This window comes from Candida parapsilosis, contig 005569 (genome assembly GCF_000182765.1).
Source record: "Candida parapsilosis strain CDC317 annotated contig 005569".
In the NCBI taxonomy this organism is placed as follows: domain Eukaryota; kingdom Fungi; phylum Ascomycota; class Pichiomycetes; order Serinales; family Debaryomycetaceae; genus Lodderomyces; species Lodderomyces parapsilosis.
Window position 1 is genome coordinate 2,025,031 of NW_023503278.1, and position 20,029 is coordinate 2,045,059.

The 20,029-nt window shown below is 37.7% G+C and overlaps 7 protein-coding genes across 7 annotated transcripts; 3 read left to right on the plus strand and 4 right to left on the minus strand. All coding sequences in view use genetic code 12, as the record gives it.

The window, feature by feature from the left end:
* Positions 1 to 184: 184 nt before the first annotated feature.
* On the minus strand, positions 185 to 2,650 carry RIM8 (Rim8p; the record flags this gene model as incomplete). Its single annotated transcript, XM_036807247.1, has 1 exon — positions 185 to 2,650. One exon carries the CDS (start codon positions 2,648 to 2,650, stop codon positions 185 to 187), a length of 2,466 nt encoding a protein of 821 aa, XP_036664102.1.
* Positions 2,651 to 4,476: 1,826 nt separating this feature from the next.
* CPAR2_109610 (uncharacterized protein) lies at positions 4,477 to 5,904 on the minus strand (the record flags this gene model as incomplete). Its single annotated transcript, XM_036807248.1, has 1 exon — positions 4,477 to 5,904. One exon carries the CDS (start codon positions 5,902 to 5,904, stop codon positions 4,477 to 4,479), a length of 1,428 nt encoding a protein of 475 aa, XP_036664103.1.
* Positions 5,905 to 6,313: 409 nt separating this feature from the next.
* Positions 6,314 to 8,086, plus strand: LEU4 (2-isopropylmalate synthase; the record flags this gene model as incomplete). Its single annotated transcript, XM_036807249.1, has 1 exon — positions 6,314 to 8,086. The coding sequence occupies one exon, from the start codon at positions 6,314 to 6,316 to the stop codon at positions 8,084 to 8,086; it is 1,773 nt and encodes a 590-aa protein (XP_036664104.1).
* A 1,366-nt stretch (positions 8,087 to 9,452) lies between these two features.
* Positions 9,453 to 10,055, plus strand: RPL16A (60S ribosomal protein uL13; the record flags this gene model as incomplete). Its single annotated transcript, XM_036807250.1, has 1 exon — positions 9,453 to 10,055. The coding sequence occupies one exon, from the start codon at positions 9,453 to 9,455 to the stop codon at positions 10,053 to 10,055; it is 603 nt and encodes a 200-aa protein (XP_036664105.1).
* A 724-nt stretch (positions 10,056 to 10,779) lies between these two features.
* CPAR2_109640 (uncharacterized protein) lies at positions 10,780 to 11,745 on the minus strand (the record flags this gene model as incomplete). The annotated part of the gene is made up of 1 exon (XM_036807251.1): positions 10,780 to 11,745. One exon carries the CDS (start codon positions 11,743 to 11,745, stop codon positions 10,780 to 10,782), a length of 966 nt encoding a protein of 321 aa, XP_036664106.1.
* A 1,245-nt stretch (positions 11,746 to 12,990) lies between these two features.
* On the minus strand, positions 12,991 to 14,364 carry CPAR2_109650 (uncharacterized protein; the record flags this gene model as incomplete). Its single annotated transcript, XM_036807252.1, has 1 exon — positions 12,991 to 14,364. One exon carries the CDS (start codon positions 14,362 to 14,364, stop codon positions 12,991 to 12,993), a length of 1,374 nt encoding a protein of 457 aa, XP_036664107.1.
* Positions 14,365 to 18,214: 3,850 nt separating this feature from the next.
* On the plus strand, positions 18,215 to 19,915 carry PHR2 (1,3-beta-glucanosyltransferase; the record flags this gene model as incomplete). The annotated part of the gene is made up of 1 exon (XM_036807253.1): positions 18,215 to 19,915. One exon carries the CDS (start codon positions 18,215 to 18,217, stop codon positions 19,913 to 19,915), a length of 1,701 nt encoding a protein of 566 aa, XP_036664108.1.
* Between the last annotated feature and the right edge of the window lie 114 nt (positions 19,916 to 20,029).

The window sequence follows — 20,029 nt, forward strand, 5'->3', positions numbered from 1 at the left end:
CGAATATGGATGGACATTTTCTAATTTTGTATAATTTTGAAAGTTTTTTTTTTATTGCAAAAAGGAGAGTTATGTAGAAAGGAGGATCGCGTGAAAGCAGTAGCATTTAGAGGGGTACAAGAAAATGAGTCTTTAGAATATCATCATCATTATTTAAATATGTTTCTGATTCAACTTGTTATGATTATTGATTTTGTTGTCCCTGTTGTCTTTGTTGTGATGGCGTGGCAATGTGCGATTGCGATTGCGAAAGTAATTGATCATTCTCGGCATTCATGTAATTAGGGACATGGTCAATTACCTCATCATTGAACAACTGATGAGCTAATGAGCTCGTTGGATTAAGATGAGTCGATGATGAAGGAGCGCGAAAGTGATCATTTTGGGTACGTTGTTCATTATCGATATCATTATCATTGTTTTGGCCGGACTGTGATTGTGGTGGCGTTGGTTGATTGTATGAAAAGAAACTAATGGGGGCGTTTGCGCCGTCGAGTGCCAGAGGGTGGTTTCCTCCATTATTACCGGGATATTGATGGTGGACTGTTTCATGCTGATTCTGTTGTACCGTTCCATGGCTCTCATCACCTTGGTTCACATTTCTTAAAGACTCCTCCTCCTCGTCCTCGTCATCACCATCATCCACATCCAAATCTGGTGGTGCAGAGGGCAACAAACTGAACTCGTGTTGTTGCATCCTTTGCTTCTCGGATAAGCCAGAATTCTCACGTAAGTTCAGCATGAATTCATTCAGTATAGTTGTGTGATCTTCATTGTACAAAGGTGCATCTCCAACATGTGACTCATCTGCATTGGACGAATATGGTGGAGTTTGAAAATGATTCAATTCGGTGGATTCGGGTATTGAATTTATATATGGGTAACGCTGAGGCGAATTTGTAGCTGCAATGGCCGATGTTGACAACGTTGAACCACTTGTTGCAGCTGAATTTGCACCAGCGTTGTGTGCTCCCGGTACTGATGAGGAAAGTGGCGTGGCATGGTTGAAAAAAGATGGTGAATTTGATGATGTCGTTTGTATTTGCGGTGATGGATGGCCCGATGAGTTGAACAACGCTGGTGACATGTTTGAGTTTGATAACGAGGATGAAGAACGTCTCGATACAGTGGTAGTTGTAGGTTCAGTTGATGAAAGAGTTTGTACTTCTTCATTCTCAGGTTGCAGCCGATGAGTTCCAATACAAATTTCACTAGTCAATTGGAGAAATTTCTTTGATCGTTTGAATCGATCAGTATTGATGAATGTAGACCGGTCCTTTTGATGTTGTATCGTTGAATTGAAATTGAATTGGAATGATTCGATTGATGTGGTATTTTTCTGTTGTTGGCTTTGATGATTATTGTTTGTATCAGGCAGATGTCTGTCGGCCACAAGATCAGGATCGACATTAACTGAACGACCAGATAGGTTAATTAGTACTTCAATGAAATATTGAAATGACACCAAAGGACACCCTGTAATTGTGGGGAATGCATCTGGTGGTACTCTAAGTGATGTTTTAACTTCTGAATTCAAACTCACGGGGTCAACATACAATGGTAGTACAGTTTGCTGTAAATCTTTTCTAAAGCTCTCCACCACTCCATCTGGACCATTATCTAGTCGACAAACACGAACAAAAGTTATAATTATCCCATTGAGGTCCTGTATCTTTTTCAAATGATTTATTGTCAATTTCACTGGTATGGATTCACCTCGTAGGTATCCCCGTTGCGGTACATCCAAGATGACTTTGATAGTAGATGGTGGTTTATTGACACTTAGTGTCAGTCTATCGGGATGTTGCCCAAGTTCGGCAGAATTTGTATGAGAGGATTGTTCATTGACTGAGTTTTGATCCAGATTATTTGATGAAATGGTGCCAAATGTATGCACGGTATTTATAGTTGATGTTGACGATTGCGTGCGCAGTAGTTTCTTGTCCTTGGTCAAGTTTCCCCTAGGATCTTTCAATATTAACCTCTTTGGTTTAGGTCGTGGTAATGTTGATACATCTATTGGATTGATTAGATTGATCAACTTTTCTGAAGTGTAGGAAGGATTATGCAGTGACTTCTTTTTACCCGTCGGTAACTCACCAGGGGAAGTAGGTAGGTTATTGGACATGTCTGTTGTGAATGACGATGCATTTCCAATTGATGCTTTGAGTAGGTAATTGATCGATCCTTTTCCAAAATCAATTGACGTAAATACTTTTTTATTCGGTAGTTTAACAATAAATGGAAACACATGTTCTCCCTTGTTTAGCCCATTGGCAAACTCTTCATTGTCACCACCTATATTGTCATTACCACCGTATATCCTGATTGTATGATCAAACAATGTATGCTTTAGTGGTCTTAGTTTGGAATGTGAAGAAGCATTTATTTTGATAAATCCAATCAATGAAAGAGTAATGACTATATTTGCCAAATTTCTCTTTGATATTAAAACTATTTGTCCTGAGACTTCATCTCCAGGTAGCCAAGTTTTGTGAGGATGATCCAATTGTACATAAAATTCGTCTACTGCACTGAAATCCAACTTGAATGCTGAAGCAAACGAAGAATTTCCAAGTTTCGAAGACGATGATGATATCGAGTTACCACCACTCGGAGAAGGTAGTATTTTGGATACAGCTCTTCTCATTTGGCGCGTGGGTTGTCTGTATCGCTCTAGGAGGAAAAAGTGAGTGGTGTACTCTCTGTCTATGTGTTTTGGCTGTGTCACTGGTTGTTGTTTGTCTTTTTTTTTTCCCGAGTTGTCTCTTGTCGGCTAAGATTTATACTCTATGATTGTGCATGTACAAGCCAGAAAAGGAGCAAGCTGAAAAGTATATTGTAGTATAATCTAAGTGTTTGTCTAAAAAGTGTGTATATCGGGGGTGTATGTATAGCTCTGAATGGTTTTGGTCTATCCAGTGGTGTGTCGTTGATAACTTATCGTCTTTGTTTCTTTTTTTTTTCTTTTACCAACCGAATGGTGTGTATGTGTTCCTGTATATAAGAGATACTAGAAACGGGAAAAGGAGTATCAGACGGCATTCTGTGCCAACTTTTCACTCAAAGTTCAGCTTATATATAGGGCCTCACTGATCTCTTTGGTTGGACTACGCATATATTTTAATGCCAGCTTAAGGTGTCATTTTGGTGGTTTTTCAAAAAAGAAAAAGACAGGTTCTCAAATGTTTCAAATAGCAAATTTAATTCTGCCAATGTCATATTTTTGTTTTGCGTAATACAATGTCGCAACCTATCATACAACGACAATCATTATTCAAAGTTATATGTATCGTCAGTATTCATATATGTTGACCCCCTTTTCAATAGGCAGGGTAAAAATGGTGAGCTTAGCAAGTTCGCTCATGCCAAACCCATGTATTTATTGTCCCACCTCTTCTTTGTTTTCCTGTAAAGAGACGTGCCGAGTCAATCCCCCATTAAATGCGAATAATGAGCGCAGAAAACATGAGTGTCTATTGTCTCAAATCAGCACAAAAAACTCTCCTTGCGTAAATTTTATTGCCATGACTCGTTAGCCAACATCAGGTGATATGCGCTTTTCACAATGTTTCACACCAACAATGTTTGCTTTACAGAACTCTATTGCTGATGGGAAGGGCGTGATGGCTCAAACTTTTAAAGCATCGAGTTTCTTGATCCCGGTATGCAACGTTATGTCTAGTAAGAAATTTTACGATAAGATACACCATGTTTTGTTTCCCGCTGCCCCTCACCCATCACAGATGATATGATGATGTACTGGGTAAAGTTTGAAGCGGAGCCCCACTTTCATCTTTCCATTCTCTCTAAAGACATATTGGATTCAGTTTATGTGTGTTTCTACAATACTAGGATTACTAGGAGATTCAGGGAATTACCTTAAGTCATAGCTGACAAAAAGTCTAGAGCCACCCTCAAAGTGTTTCATCATGGCCTTTGGTACCCTCTGCCAAAATTATTCAGGGTTTTGTCAAAATTCGACCAGAGATGGTATTTGAGTCACACAAAATTAAAGTGCTCGTTGCACTCTAGATGATCTCCTTCCCTCCTCTTCCCCAATTTATATCCTCCAAAGTCTCTCAACCAAAGAGCAAATTTTCTAGGTATGGTCCTCTTACTGGATTTTTTCAACTTTACCTGTCAGTTAAATACAACACGCCTAAGAAATTTAAGCAAAGGAATTTTATTTCTTTTTCTCTTGCGACTTTTTGCAACCTTCGTTCTATGCCGAGAGAAATAAATTACAACTTTAAGATCAAAAAAACAAAAAGGGATCTGACTTAAAGTTGTAAAAAAAAAGGTTTTCAGTGTGTACAAATAAACATCACCAAACTGAAACGATTTAAGCTCAAAACCAAATACGCTTTAACTAGTATACAAAAACCTTTAAATTATCTTTACTACGCCTCGCACATTTCTGCTATCTATTCACACAAAAATATTTTCCCCCCAACACAGCTACGAGCCTTAAATCTAATCAAAGGTCTTTTTAGTTCCCTTGAATTCAGTAGCTGGTGATTTTCTTGGTGTTCCACTTGGTGTAGCTGATCTTTCTCTACCACCAAATCCACCACGACCACCACCACGACCACCGCCGAATCCACCACGACCTCCACGGTTACCACCACCAAATCCACCTCCATTATTGTTATCTCTTGGAGCGGAGAAATCCAACCTGCATGGTCTTCCTTCCAAGTATTCACCATTCAAAGCTTCTAAAGCAGCTTTAGCTTCATCAACAGAACCAAATTGCACATAACCGAAACCTTTTGGTTGTTGAGTATCTGGATGTGTTGGTAATCTACATGAAATAACATTACCATACTCACCGAAAATCTCAAACAATTTATCTCTATTAGCATTGAATGATAAGTTACCAATGAATAAAGTATCGGATGGTGGAGATTGTTGGTCACCAAATTGTTTGGCACGGTCGTTGTTTGGTTTAGTGGCATGGGGTCTACCTGTGGACAAATCCAAATTGATTGGTCTACCATCAATTTCTCTACCTTGCATTTCCTCGATAGCCTTTTCAGCAGCTGCTTTAGAAGTGAAGTCAACATATCCATAACCTCTTGACTTTCCAGTGGCTCTTTCCATAATGACTCTGGCACCAATCACACCTTCAAGATGTTCGAATTCTCTCTTTAACCAATCATCATCAATGTTCCACGATAACCTACCAGCAAAGACGGTAGCTGGCTCTTCGTCAGTTGCAGTAGTTGTGGTTGATTCGGACTTAGCTTTCTTGTAGTCTGGTGTAGTTGTAGATTCCAATTCTTCAATCTTACGCTTTTTTGGTGTTTCTTTGACTTCTTCTTCGGAGTCGGAGTCAGAGTCGGAGTCGGAATCAGAACTTGAGTCGGATTCAGATGATGATGATGATGATGATGATGATGAAGATGAAGATGAGCTTGATGAGCTAGAGCTGTCTGAATCGGAATCCGACTCTGAACTCAGGCTTGATGAGCTTGACGATGAAGCTTTTTTTACTTCAACTTTTTCCTCAACCTCTTCTTCTTCTTCTTCGTCCTCACTTTCGGAGCTGGATGAGCTTGAGGAGGAGGAAGAGGAGCTGGAGTCAGATCTCTTTTCCTTCTTAGTTACTTTAACTTCCTCTTTGGCCTCTTCTTTTTCCTCTTCTTCATCGGATGAAGACTCATCACTTGATGATTCACTTGATGATGAGCTAGAACTAGAGCTGGAGCTTGAATCCGATTCTGAGTCTGAACTAGATGAGCTCGATGAACTTTCATCTTCTTCTTCGTCTTCTTCTTCAGATGAGCTTTCTTCCTTCTTGCTCTTTTTCTTTTCTACCTTCTTCTCAGGCTTGGTCACCTTAGCATCCTTCTTGCTAGCAACTTTCTTATCAACCTTCTTATCTTTTACCGACTTAGCCATTGTTTTAGATTGATATTTGCAGGGTAAATGTTATTCAATTGAGGGTAAAAAAAAAATTTAAAAAGATATGAGATGATATTGATCGAGAGATGAGGTGTTTGAAAAAAAAATCAGGTATTGTGAGAGAAGAGAAGACAAGAGAAAAAAAAAATAATAGAAGCAATCGTGTGACAATTAACATGATACTTACTTCCCAATACAGAAGTCGAGATGTTTGGTATAATTTTTCTGTTTGTGTTACTACCGGTATCGCTGTGACTAAAAGAGGGGCAAGTGAAGGTTACGCCATGAATTTTTCACTCAATTTTTCAAAATCATCAACCTATTGTCACAACTTTACAAAGTAACCACTACTTTTTTCCTCCTACTTCATAGACCTTATCCACCCCAAAACGACGCCCCTACGATGATGTTCCCACAATTTAAGCTCTTTTCGAGAGCGGCATCACGTATTTCACCTGTGAAACTACAGTACAAGAACATGCTCAAAACCCCATCCACTAAATACCCACCACCAAAACAAATCAAATTGGACAATCGTGAATGGCCAAGCAAAGTAGTGACAAAGGCTCCAAGGTGGTTATCTACTGATTTGCGTGACGGTAATCAGTCTTTACCTGATCCAATGTCAATACTGGAAAAGAAAGAATATTTTCATAAATTGATTGATACTGGATTTAAGGAAATTGAAGTGAGTTTCCCTCTGGCTTCACAAACAGATTTTGATTTCACTCGGTATGCAGTTGAGAATGCACCTGAAGATGTTGCTATTCAAGTTTTGACTCAATCTAGGGAGCCATTAGTTAGAAGAACTGTTGAATCGGTTAAGGGTGCAAAAAAGGCCATTATTCATATTTATTTAGCTACTTCAGATGTGTTTAGAGAAGTCGTATTTGGTATGTCGCAAGAAGATGCTATTGCCAAAGCGGTTGAAACTACTAAATTAGTCAAGAGTTTAACCAAGGATGATCCAGCAATGAGTGAAACTGAATGGAATTTGGAATTTTCACCAGAATGTTTTTCTGATACTCCAGTTGAATTTGCGGTGGCAATTTGTGAAGCTGTGAAACAAGCATGGGAGCCAAGTGTTGAACACCCGATGATTTTCAATTTACCGGCAACGGTTGAAGTTGCTGGACCTAACGTGTATGCTGATCAAATTGAGTATTTCTGTAAACACATCACTGAACGTGAAAAAGTGGTTGTTTCCGTCCATTGTCACAATGATCGTGGTTGTGGTGTTGCAGCTACTGAATTGGGTTTGCTCGCCGGAGCTGATCGTGTTGAAGGATGTATTTTCGGAAATGGTGAACGTACTGGGAATGTTGATTTAGTCACGGTTGCATTAAACTTGTACACACAAGGTATTGCTCCCAATTTGGACTTTTCTGACTTGCAAAGTTTAATTGATGTTAGTGAACGTTGTAACAAGATCAAAGTTCCTGAAAGAGCACCATATAGTGGTTCACTTGTTGTTTGTGCATTTAGTGGATCACATCAAGATGCCATAAAGAAGGGATTCAGCTATGAACGTAATGATGGACAATGGGCAGTGCCATATTTACCGTTGGACCCTAAGGATATTGGAAGAACTTATGAAGCTGTCATTAGAGTTAACTCACAATCAGGCAAAGGTGGAAGTGCCTGGGTGATTTTAAGATCATTGGGTTTGGATTTACCTAGACATTTACAAGTGGCATTTTCATCAATTGTTCAAATTAAAGCTGATCAATTAGGGAGAGAATTGCAAATCAATGAAATTGTTGATGTTTTTGAAAAAGAGTACCTTGTTCAAACACCATTATCCATTGTTGATTTTGAAATTACAAAGAGCAAGAATGATAGCCGGGAGATTTTCGTTCAGTTGAATGATTCCATCAATGGACAAGAGATTGTGATGAAGGGAGAAGGCAATGGGCCAATTTCATCATTTATTGATGCCATTGGTAAGAAATTCGGCACATTGTTTGAAGTTGTAACGTATCAAGAGCATTCCTTAGGTACTGGATCAGCTTCTAAAGCTGCTACATATGTTCAATTGAGCTATTTGAATGATGGTGGAGAAAAAGTGTCTAGATGGGGTTGTGGAATCAATCATGATGTTAGCCAAGCTTCAATGGATGCAATTTTGAGTGTGGTTAATTCATTAATCAATGAGGGTAAAATTCAAGTACCAAGGTGAAAATTTTGTTGAGAAAGCATTATAGGTTAATAAAAGTTAAATATTAAAGTAGAGGGCACTAAAGGCATGGTGATGTAGCTTTTTGGCGGTGACGCCTCACTTATCAGAAAAATTAAATGGTTTGATAGGCGCGTGACCGAGTCGCAAATACAGCCGTGTTCGGACAAAAAAGAAAGAAAATACGACTTCGTAAATTTAGAAGTTGATGTTACATCGTTAAATTTTAATGGGACCAGTGATAAAATAATTATGAAAGTGGTGAACTTATGGAAACCACACTCAAGTTTGTTACTCTCCAATGGCAGTCCATTCTACGCGGACATGTGGCAAGTCAAAAAGAAAAAAAACTTTCAGCATCCCTTAATTAACCCACTCACGCTGACGCCAACATTGCAAACAATACCAATGCAATTGCAGCAACTTTACTAAATGACAACTTGTGCTGTGCAGCATTAGATTTCTTTTCAGTGTATCTTTCTTCTTCCTTTCCACATATGTATATCAACAGTGCCCAAGTCGCGTTAAATTCCGTTGCAACCATTGTGGTTGGTCCGCATGGAAACCTCTGTGTCACTAAGCTCAGCATAATAATTACACAATTGAATTTGGAAGGCCTTTGAGGTATTAATTCTTGCCTTGTGAGTATAGTTGGATAAGTAGCTATTTACTACAAAAAGTGATAAGTAAAGTGCCAATCAACAAAATAAAAGAGGCAGATCATCATGATTGAATACAAAGATCTAGAGAAATTTGAAGTCTATACTAGTGTCGTAGAGGTGTTATTGTGCATATAATCTTCTTGTGTGACTATTTTATTGGACCGTTCCACGATTAGTATCAACTGGTCACATGTCAGCCACTTCTATGCCCATTTCTGTATCCTTTATTTCGGATTGAACTATCATACTGATCACGCTAACTAGAAGTCAGAGATATATCTTACAGTAAAAAAGCAATAACTACACCGTGTTGGTTGTAATAGTTGTATGCTCCACGTTCGCACCCGTATCTCGAAAATCTCTATCCCGCTCTTTTGGGAAGTCAGGGCTTAACCCTGAGTGTTTGCACGTGCAGTGGAAAAACTCAACTTGTTGTGGTGAAAAGTGCGACTGAAGTTCTCGCTTCCATGCGACGAAAAACCCCAATTTTCTTCTCGCCGGGTGGTTCGCACGCCGACCGTGCTGAACTTGCTCGCTCTAGCACTAGAAAAAAGTAAACTCGGTCGAATTAATTCTCTCTTTTCTCAACATCCAAATTTTCATCACAAAGTCAAATCCTAACCATCATTCTCACTTTACAAAATTTTTTTTCTTCTTCTAATTTTTTCACCTTTTCCACTATATCATCTACACATACATACATCACCATGTCATCATTCGAACCAGTTGTTGTTATTGATGGTAAGGGCCACTTATTGGGTCGTTTAGCCTCTATCATCTCCAAACAAATTCTTAACGGACAAAAGATTGTTGTTGTTAGATGTGAAGAATTAAACATTTCTGGTGAATTTTTCAGAAACAAATTGAAGTACCACGATTACTTGAGAAAATCTACCAGATACAACAAGACCAAAGGTCCATTCCATTTCAGAGCCCCATCAAGAATCTTGTACAAGGCCATCAGAGGTATGATTCCACACAAGACTGCTAGAGGAAAGGCTGCTTTGGAAAGATTGAAGGTTTTCGAAGGTGTTCCACCACCATATGACAAGAAGAAAAGAGTTGTCGTTCCACAAGCTTTGAGAGTCTTGAGATTGAAGCCAGGTAGAAAATACACCACCGTTGGTAAATTGTCCACTTCAGTTGGTTGGAAATACGAATCAGTTGTTGAAAAATTGGAAGAAAAGAGAAAATTACAATCAGCTGAATACTACGCCAAGAAGAAGGCTTTGACCAAGAAATTGAGTGCTGCTCAAGCTTCAACTGCTGAATCTGAAGCTGCTAAGAAATTGTCTGCTTTGGGTTACTAAGTTGGGGAGAAGAGATTAGAAAAGAAGTAATAAGATACAAGTGTTCCTTTTTAGATGCAGTTGCAGCTTCTTCACGGTTGCAACGAAAATAAAGGGATAATTTGTCATCATCATCACGATCACGCGGTATATATATATAACGAAACAAACCCATTCTTTTTTTGTTGTTGTTGTTCCTAGTCATTATTTTCTATAGGAGTAATTTAAGAAGAAACCTATCATAATAGTAAAACAGAAAAGACGTAGGTTGTTTTTGTGGATGTTCGAGGGAGTGTACTACAGCTGCTCTTTGTTAGCCCATCTTTAAGAGAACAGGTGAGAAAGGTGAAGCAGGGGATCTGCGGCCAAACTTCATGACCAAAAAAAAAGTGGCCGCCACGCTAACAAAACAAAATTCAAAAGAAGGCATGTTGAAATTCGGTTAGTTCGAAATCTTCGTGCATCATAATCGAGATATTAATAATTGCAATTGCATTTTCTCGAAAAGCGGGTAAATGTGAGTAATATTTGTATGGCACACAGAATTGAATTTCAAAGCTATTTGATATTAATCAGGGTGTATAGAATGCGGTGTTCTTGTGGTCGGAACTAAAATACTCGCCACTAACGTTAAACAAGTTGGGTAGCAGTATGTTTCTGAAAAGTGGACCATCTAAACGTAGAGAGAAAAGTCATGATACGGTTTCCAATTGGTACTATAAAGTTACAGATGCATTATTCTTATTCAAAAATACAATCTATGTAAAACTCTCACCAATTCCTGTTTGATTTTAGTTCTCTTCAGTATTTTTTCATCATCAATATCATCAGCTCCACCATCACCATCATCAGCTCTAGCCCTATTATTCTTTATCGTTGTATTTGATTGAGAAGATCTACTTCTCTTTAACTTCATCTTGATGGTGTCAACATAAGTCACTTGACCGGATGATTTATCAACAAAGTTGACAATTCTTGATATGAAATTGCCAATTTCAACAAGGGATAATTTTTGATTGCCAATTGACATGGTATTTTCTCTAATGTGGAGAAACAATTTGGGATATTGGTTGATTCTAAGGTCAGATAACAAGCTGTCTATGGGACGATCTCTTGGATTAGTGGTGGTAGTGTTGTTGTTACTGCTATTGTTTGTGTATTGAAAGATGTATGATTTTCCCAAATGGATTATGTTGAATTGACCAATAAATATTTGGTGTTGTCGAGTGGGGAATAGGACTAATTGGTGATAAAACAAGTATAAGAACAAATGGTTGATGGTAAGTTGATCAACGGTGATTTTATTTAAAGCATAACAGTTGATTAGACTTTGTATTGAAGTGAGTTTGATGGTGATTTCTTGATGGTTGTAAATGATGGTTATTTCCGTTTGTTGCAAATTGGATGGTATTTTCGAGATTGATGATGAGCCAGCATGATTAATCTCTTGTGCACCGTTACCATCTACTTGCTCCTGTTCTTCAACATTATCTTCCTCCTCGGTGGCTTGCAAATAACCAATAGGTCCCCTTAGTCTAGCATTCTCAGTCTCCTGCTTGATAACAGCTAATCTGTTTTGTAAATAAGTAGACAAGTATTTGGAATCAAACTGTTGCACAATATCTGAAGCTGGGTTCAATGTTAAACTCGATTCACAAGGAGAAGGTAGTGATGTAGTATGCACAGATGGTGTATAGATACGTGTAGCCATCGTTGTGCTGTTGTTTATGATTACTTGGTATGAAAGGATTTTCTCGAGAACATTAAGACAAATGTATCGATATAAAAAAAGGGTTTTCTTTAAATGGAGTTTTTACAGGTGATATAGAGGTACTGTATATTAAGAATGAGAATAATAAAATAATAGGAGTACAAATGGCATAAACACACAATAATACAATAAGATGGTGTGAACGAGAAAAGTGGGGAGACAAACTAAATCATGGGTAGAGTCTATTGCGATGACCTTTTTGAAAAGCACATTATAAAACAAAGTGATATACTAATGATCATACAATTTCTTCCCTATGATATTACAATAGCAAGCTTTTCTTGTTGTATTTCGAAACAGGGGCATTGTAGAGTTAGGATTTTTCTCTCCACTCTCCACAACTCCTCCCCCACCATCAAGAAAACTTAAAATTGTTACACAAACTGTACCCCCCCCAAAGCACACAAACACTCTTAGGTTTACCACTTGTGCATTTTCAATCAACCAATTAGATTCAATCAAAATACACTCACATCCTCCGAATGCCACAGCACAATAGGAAACTCTCAAAACCATAACAGACCAGATTCAAATATTTAACATCTTGTACTTTCAGGATAATCACACAAAATTATCCAAAAGGATGGAAAATAGGAGAACTTTTCTTCATTGAGAGGCGTATCTCAGCTACGTTGAGGAACAGAACACTGAGTGTGAGGTTTTAATTTGAATACAGCAGTGAGTTAAAATGGTTGTAGTGAGTCGTAGATCTTTTCTCCTGTCAAATTGTTGCAGGAGTTCGTATTCAAAAGTGTGTGTGTGTGTGTGTGTGTGTGTGTGTGTGTGTGTGTGTGTGTGTGTGTGTGTGTGTGTGTGTGTGTGTGTGTGTGTGTGTGTGTGTGTGCAGATACGCCTTATGGGTTTTCCTACACTCACTCTGTATTGTATGCAGTATGAACCCATGTTGCTTGCCGAAAGGAGGAGATGTGAAGATAAAACAAAAGAAGGTGGCTTCAAATTACTCCCCACCACACGGCTGAAAAACATTCAACTTTGTGAAGCTAGATTTAGTTGAGAGTTTACCCTTTTGTTGGGAGAATTTGGGCTTTTCAGAGAAGATACAGCCAAAATGAACCATCAATTGGCGTAACAAGAGAGCCTATCTTCTTTCTACAAGTAACAAAGCTCAACAAAATTCTATCTAATTTCAACAACTATATTACATTATCCTAATCGCCTCGTCACTTAATTTGTCTCCTCTTTGGTTTGTTTGATAGCTGCATCGATAGTCTCCTTGATTTCGGCTTCAGTTGGTTCTTTGGTCTCCGTTTTTTTAGGTTGCGGTAAATCGGCAATATCCTGAGCTATTTGTGGATCTTGATGTTTTCTGGCATTTATAATGGCACTAAACACTGGGTCACTGTAAAACAATCCATACCTTCTAAATTGTTTGATCAAATCAGCAGTTTGTTTCGTATCCAACCCATCAGCAAATTTAGCAAATGTGTATCCCAAGCCAGCAAACCATTCATAATTCAAATGTAATTTAAATTCTTTGGGGTTCTTTTTAGCTTCCTTTTCCAATTGCTTCATGGTGGTTTCCATATACTCTTTAGTCAATGGGGTATTGTAACCTTCGCCTTGGCTCAAATGAACACCCAAATGTCTAATTGTATTGAACAAACCCTTTTGATGAGCAGGAACCATTCCTCCATACTCTTTAATCTTGGTTTCTCTGTAGAAATCCTTGTATTCATCAATAGTAGCTTTCCTAGTTCCTGTCCAACCCAATGCAACCAATTCATCTTGACTTACATTCAATTTAACACTTCCTGGTAAACGGAAAAGTTTCATTGGATTGAATGCACCAGAAAACAAAAACAAAAAGATGACAACAACTTTAACAATATGGATTCCAAAAAAGAAACATTGCAACAACACATCCACTGGATCTTCTAAATCTTTAAGCAATGCACGTTCAACATTGACAAACCCAGTTGATTTGGCAACATATGCCATTAATCTAGTAGCATGATTAGTTAAACAAATACCAGGAGTAGGACTAATAAAATCGGGTAAATCAGTATACAACCAAATTGCCAATAACCCAAGAATTGAATACCAAGTGAAATAATCAAATTTCCAAACTGGTAAAATCAATTGACCTGGCCATACATGAACATTAACCAATTCTTCCTTGGGAATAATGGAAGACACTTGTTTGGCAGCATCATCTTCAAACAAAAAATTCCCATCCTCGGTCAAGTATCCAGGAGCAGTGGATTTTTGAAATCCAATAGGTTGGGTATGATAAAACACACTTGGTCGTAATGCAATTGGCAATGTTTCGAAAATCTTGAACAAATCGCCAAACGTCGTCTTGGTATTAATTTGGAAACAATAATCCCTTTCTGAATCTTGATTGAAACGAACGTATACATCTAAAAATGCAATTTCTTCTTCATTGGCGTCAGTTGTAACATCATCATCATCATCGACAATTTCTTCAATTTTGGGTTGTGTAGCATTTGCATTGACATCGGAGGAATTGTTGTGTACATGAACACCGGAAGATGTTCCTGATGATGGATTACGGTTGGAAGATGATGATGATGACATGGTTATTGTAGGTCTGATTGTAAATAAGAAGGAGAGTGTGGTGGTTTTGTTGAAAAATTACTTATTTTCTCCTCCCTTGTTTTTTTGTCGATTGGAGATGAGTGTGGGAGCGCCGAACGGAGTGGCAACTAAAATAGATCTGCGGGCAGTTCTGTCTTTTTATCCGAGTGACGTATTATTTTTTTTTGTACGTCATTCACGTCATTGTACATAATGAAATCTGGAACCTCTGATGATATTAATAATACGAATGGGCTTGAGAAATCACATTGTGAATGAGCAAAAAAATTGTCATCAATAGTTGACGGCTAGATGGTTGCAGAAGGGCACAAATTGGTACACTGGACACAAAAAATTCGATGGAAGACATTTCATTTGATAGAATCTTGACATGTTTCATTTTTCATGTTTCATGTTTCACATTCTGGGATTAAAAGGATAGTAAGAAAGAGGGTACTAATTTCCAGAGGCATTTGGTATTCATCTTATGATGTGCTGTATGAGATCGCTCCCCACCTCGTTTTTGTTTATTAAATTTTGAGCAAAAGAGTTGCAAAGTTGGTCGATATCCAATAGAATAGGAGCACCTCTACTCTTCGTATCACATGTAAAGAACACAACGCCCCATTATCAACAACATGACTCAAAAGGTTTAATTTGTATTGAAAACCTATTCTAACACTTTGGCAGTTCTTCTGTTCTATTTACCAATGTTTGGCTTATTTGACCGCGAATGAAATTAGCATTTTGTTCGATGATTGCGAGTGTGTTGCCTCACATGTAGATTCAAAATGGTCTACAATTGTGCTTTTAGAAACCAATTTCAAGAAAACTGGTAAAAAAATTGACGGAAAATTGGCAGTGACTAGTCTGCTTAGTTCTGCACAACATCTCACTAAACTCAACCAGCTAGATTGGTGAAAGATAGGCACGATGATGCTTGCTTTATAATATTGGGTTCTATATTTGACCGAATCTGTTCATCCTGTTCTTTACTTCATTGAAGCAAATGTACAGATATTTGCAATAATTTGATAAACGCTTTCTTTTTTTGTATAGACATTACATGCGATTACGATGCGTTCAAAGCCAGTATCGGACCGGGAAAGGAGTACGACGGGGGATATTTTTAGATAAACAATTTCCCTGAAAAATACAAAATAGAAGAGCTTTGAATAGAGTGTAGTGTAGAGTTTGATTCCTATTCTAATGGTATTTTATTCAAAGCTAAAGCCAACTCGCTCAAACTAGCATGAGCCCTACTTCCTTCAAAGCTTCAGAGTGCAAACAAGAGTTTATGGTCACACGATATCAAATATTGTCTCTCCAATGCTGTCTCTCTGCTAGTAATCTTTCTTTCTGTATGTTTGGAAAATCTTCTACAAAAATTTAACTTTTTTTGGTTACCAAATAGAAAGCATGTTTTAAATCCGTTTAATGTACAGGTTTTTGTGCAAAAAAGCGTGAAAAGGGTTATTCTGCAGACACAGAGGCGGTTTATCCGTTTCCTCTCTCTCTCTCTCTTTGGTTCTATAATTTTTACATATTTTGCAACCTCTAAATATTTCCCGTTTCAGGTTAAATTAAAAAAAAAAAAAAAAAAAAAAAGAGAGATTAGGAGTGTTTTGTAGATTTTTGACGATAATATGGAAGCTCTTCATTTTTTGGTCGTGTCATGTGACACAAACGCGAAAACAGAGATTTTTCAAAGAAAACTCTGTATTGTTTTTGAAAGGAAATGGAAGAAAAACAGTGTCGGATGCAGTTAATTTAACAAAAACCGCCTCCCCTAGTGATTTTGAATAATAAAATTATCTTGTCAGGGGAAAACACTGAAGTGAGGCAAGGGAATAATACCGTACTGTCATGTATGCTTGAAGGACAAGAAAAAAAGAAAGAAAAGGATAGATTGTGGTTAATGTAAAATATGGGGGAAGGTTATCTGTGTATCCTATGAAAATATATCGCGTTGCTCTGACTCTCGTATTGTATGAATAAATAACAACGCTCTATACAATCAAATTTTGTGAGGCTTTGCTTCAGTCTTGACCTAACTATCCTCCTTTTGAAAAACTGGTTTCCTTTTCCGAACGTTGTAAAAGAAAACACAGCCTCTGAAGAGGTAGTGTACTGCGATCAAATAAATAAACTCAAGAAAGAACATTATGTGTTTGTTTATATTTTGTCCAAATCAGGATTAAATTGGAGTGAAATGTTACACAGAAATGAATCGAGAGGAATATGCAGTATATGTTTGATCGGGTATGTGTTACATTTCTAGTTGCCGATTCTTCCATGTTACTATATTGTGTGTGTTGGCATAAACACATCCAGCCATCTATCCACACTCGGAACGAGAATTGAAGAGTGCTTTACTGAGCTGTCAAAAACGGGCGTTTTTTGTGAAAAAGCGCGTACTATATTCCTCGAAATAAAAGCAGTTGGTAAAAAAGTGAGAAACAAGACTTGGGTAAAACGCTTACTCCTCCAACCAACACCATTTGCCTTGTCGAAATAGGTATCATAACCTATCTCTGCACTTGAAGTAGTGTTTACATTTTTTTGTTTAACTCGTCTTTGGATAATCACCTCGAACAACATGCATGTTATATAGAAGAGTGTATGTCTTGTGTAAGAAAGCTATCCAACTAAACACAGAAACACACATGGCATATGCCGACAACAAATATGTACTGGGGTTTGAAGAAGAATTGCCTTTGGAGCAGCTTAAGCTTCCTCTGGGCTTTTACGAGAACTAAAAATAGAAAACACTTGCAATTGAAACTTTATTTGAGAAAATGAGTAGTGAAAGGGTGTGGTGTGGTGAATCACTGGCGAAGAGGATGGGAAAAGAGAGGAGGCGTAAGTAGAAGTTTTTCGTTTCATCTCATTACAAGGTAGATGTTGCCGTTGCTGCGCCATTTTTCCCACACACTGCTTCTTTATCGTCCCATCAAAAGTATCTCTGTGTGTTTTTTTTTTTTTAGATGTCAGAGATATAGTCCTGTATATAGAAGTCTTCACAATATTTTTTGTGTAATATTCCCTTTTTCAAATTTTTTTTTTTTTTCGTGTGTGTGTGTGTGTGTGTGTGTGTTGACCGACAGTCGTGTACTTTCCATTCCGTGTCATTTGTGAGTTATTTTGATCTTTCACTCTTACTTTCTGTCTTGTGAATTCGACCTCTCCTCAAACGAAAAGAATCAGATGATCAGGTGGTGTAACATCCAAAGCTATGTTTCCATCTCAAGAGTGCTGGTTGTATATTAGATAAAACTTTAATCTTTCTTGATGGTTTGTAATATGATTTTGGTTTGCTATTTTGGAATAGCAAAACTCTTTTGTGTCTGGAACTAAAGGTGTTCTTGTGTCTGCATATAATGTGCTAATATTAGCTCTTGTGTGTGTCGGCTGTTTGTTGTTTACGTCCGTTGTGTTTTTTTTTTTTCGTTTTTTTGTTTTTCTGTTTTGGTTGTTTCTCCCTTTAAGAGGGAGGCTATGAAAAACTGGAAGGTATATATATAAATATACAATTCAATCTTCCAATTTATTACTCGTAGACATATACCTTTCCTTTCTTTTTCTTGTTACTGCTTCAACGAAAGATAGAGATATACACTTCAATCCCCCGTCGTTCAATAACACACACTACAACACATTCCCTTCGTTTACTCTGAAGAAGAAATTTCTTATTATTTTTTTGACAGATTTTTCTTCACCAACAACTCCCCAAGAAAAAAATATTTTTTGACCAAACTTAAATCAAGAAAAAGATTCCAACTTTGACCAAGAAAATAAACTTAGTCTTCAGCCTTACCCCTTACATATACACATAGAGACAAGAAAACAAATGTTGTTCAAATCGCTACTTTCAACAACTTTACTAGCTGCCACTTCATTAATTGGTACTGCTGCTGCTGCTGAAGAATTGCCCACAGTTGAAATTGTTGGTAACAAGTTTTTTTACTCAAACAATGGTTCTCAATTTTTTATGAGAGGTATTGCCTACCAACAAAATAACTTGAATTCTTCGGATTCATTTAAGGATCCATTGGCTGACCCAGAAACTTGTAAAAGAGATATTCCTTATTTAGCTGCTGTCAATACCAATGTTATTAGAGTCTATGCTTTAGATATTGAAGCTGATCACACTGAATGTATGGAAGCTTTACAAGAAGCTGGTATTTACATTATTGCTGATTTATCACAACCAGACGAATCTATCAATAGAAAAGATCCTCAATGGACCTTGGACTTGTTTCAAAGATATACTGGTGTTGTTGATGCTTTCCACAATTATACCAATGTTTTGGGTTTCTTTGCTGGTAACGAAGTCACCAATGATGATACAAACACTGATGCTTCTGCTTTTGTTAAAGCTGCCATTAGGGATACAAAGGCTTATATGAAGGCTAAGGACTATAGAACTATCCCTGTTGGTTACTCATCAAGCGATCATGCTGCTATTAGAGTTGCTTTAGCTGATTATTTTGCTTGTGGTGATGAAGATGAAAGAGCCGATTTCTTTGGTATCAACAATTATGAATGGTGTGGAAAATCAAGTTTCGAATCATCCGGTTATGCTACTGCTACTGATGATTACAAGGACTTGGGTATCCCCATCTTTTTCTCAGAATATGGTTGTAATAAAGTTTCTCCGAGATTGTTTACTGAAGTTGGAACCATCTTTGGTGATGATATGACTGATGTTTGGTCTGGTGGTATTGTTTACATGTATTTCGAAGAAGAAAACAACTTTGGTTTAGTTTCAATTGAGGATGGCAAAGTTTCCACTTTGGAAGATTATAACAATTACAAATCAGAAATTTTGAAAATCAGTCCATCTTCTGCTCAAGCTTCAGCTGAAAGTGCCAGTGGAACTGGCGTTACTTCATGCCCAACTTCCACTTCAGTTTGGGCTGCCGCTACTGACTTGCCACCAACCCCTGATAAGGAAGTTTGTGACTGTATGGCCAACTCATTAAAATGTGTCGTTTCTGACAAAGTTGACAGTGACGACTATGCTGACATGTACAGTTATGTTTGTGCCAAGATTGATTGTGGTGGTATTAGTTCCAACGGTACCACTGGTAAATATGGTGCTTATTCGCCATGTTCGGCCAAGGACAAGTTGTCATTTGTTTTGAATCTCTATTATGAAGATCAAAACGAAAATGAATCTGCTTGTAGCTTTGATGGATCTGGTTCATTGAAAAAGAGTGCCACTACTGCTTCTTCATGTTCTGCTTATTTGAAATCGGCTGGTTCTTCTGGTTTGGGAACTGTGGAAGGATCAGTTAGAACTGATACTTCACAAGAATCCGATACTAATGGTGGCGGTAAACAAAACTCAGGATCGGGATCATCTTCAGGATCTGGTTCTGGCTCTGGTTCTTCATCATCTAGTGACTCTTCATCTAGCGGATCATCCACTAGTTCAGGAAAATCAAACGATGGTGTTGCTGGTGGTTTGATTGGTGTTTCTGCCTTGACCAAATTGAGTGCTGTTGTTATCTCAATGGTTCTTGGATTCAGTTTTATTTTGATTTAAACAACCACGCTTTTGTGTAAAGTATTGTTTTCATGTATAGATACAGAATAAATTAAAGAATGTAACGTTAAAGAAAAAGAGAGCTTTGATTTAGTTTGCAAATGGGTATCCTTT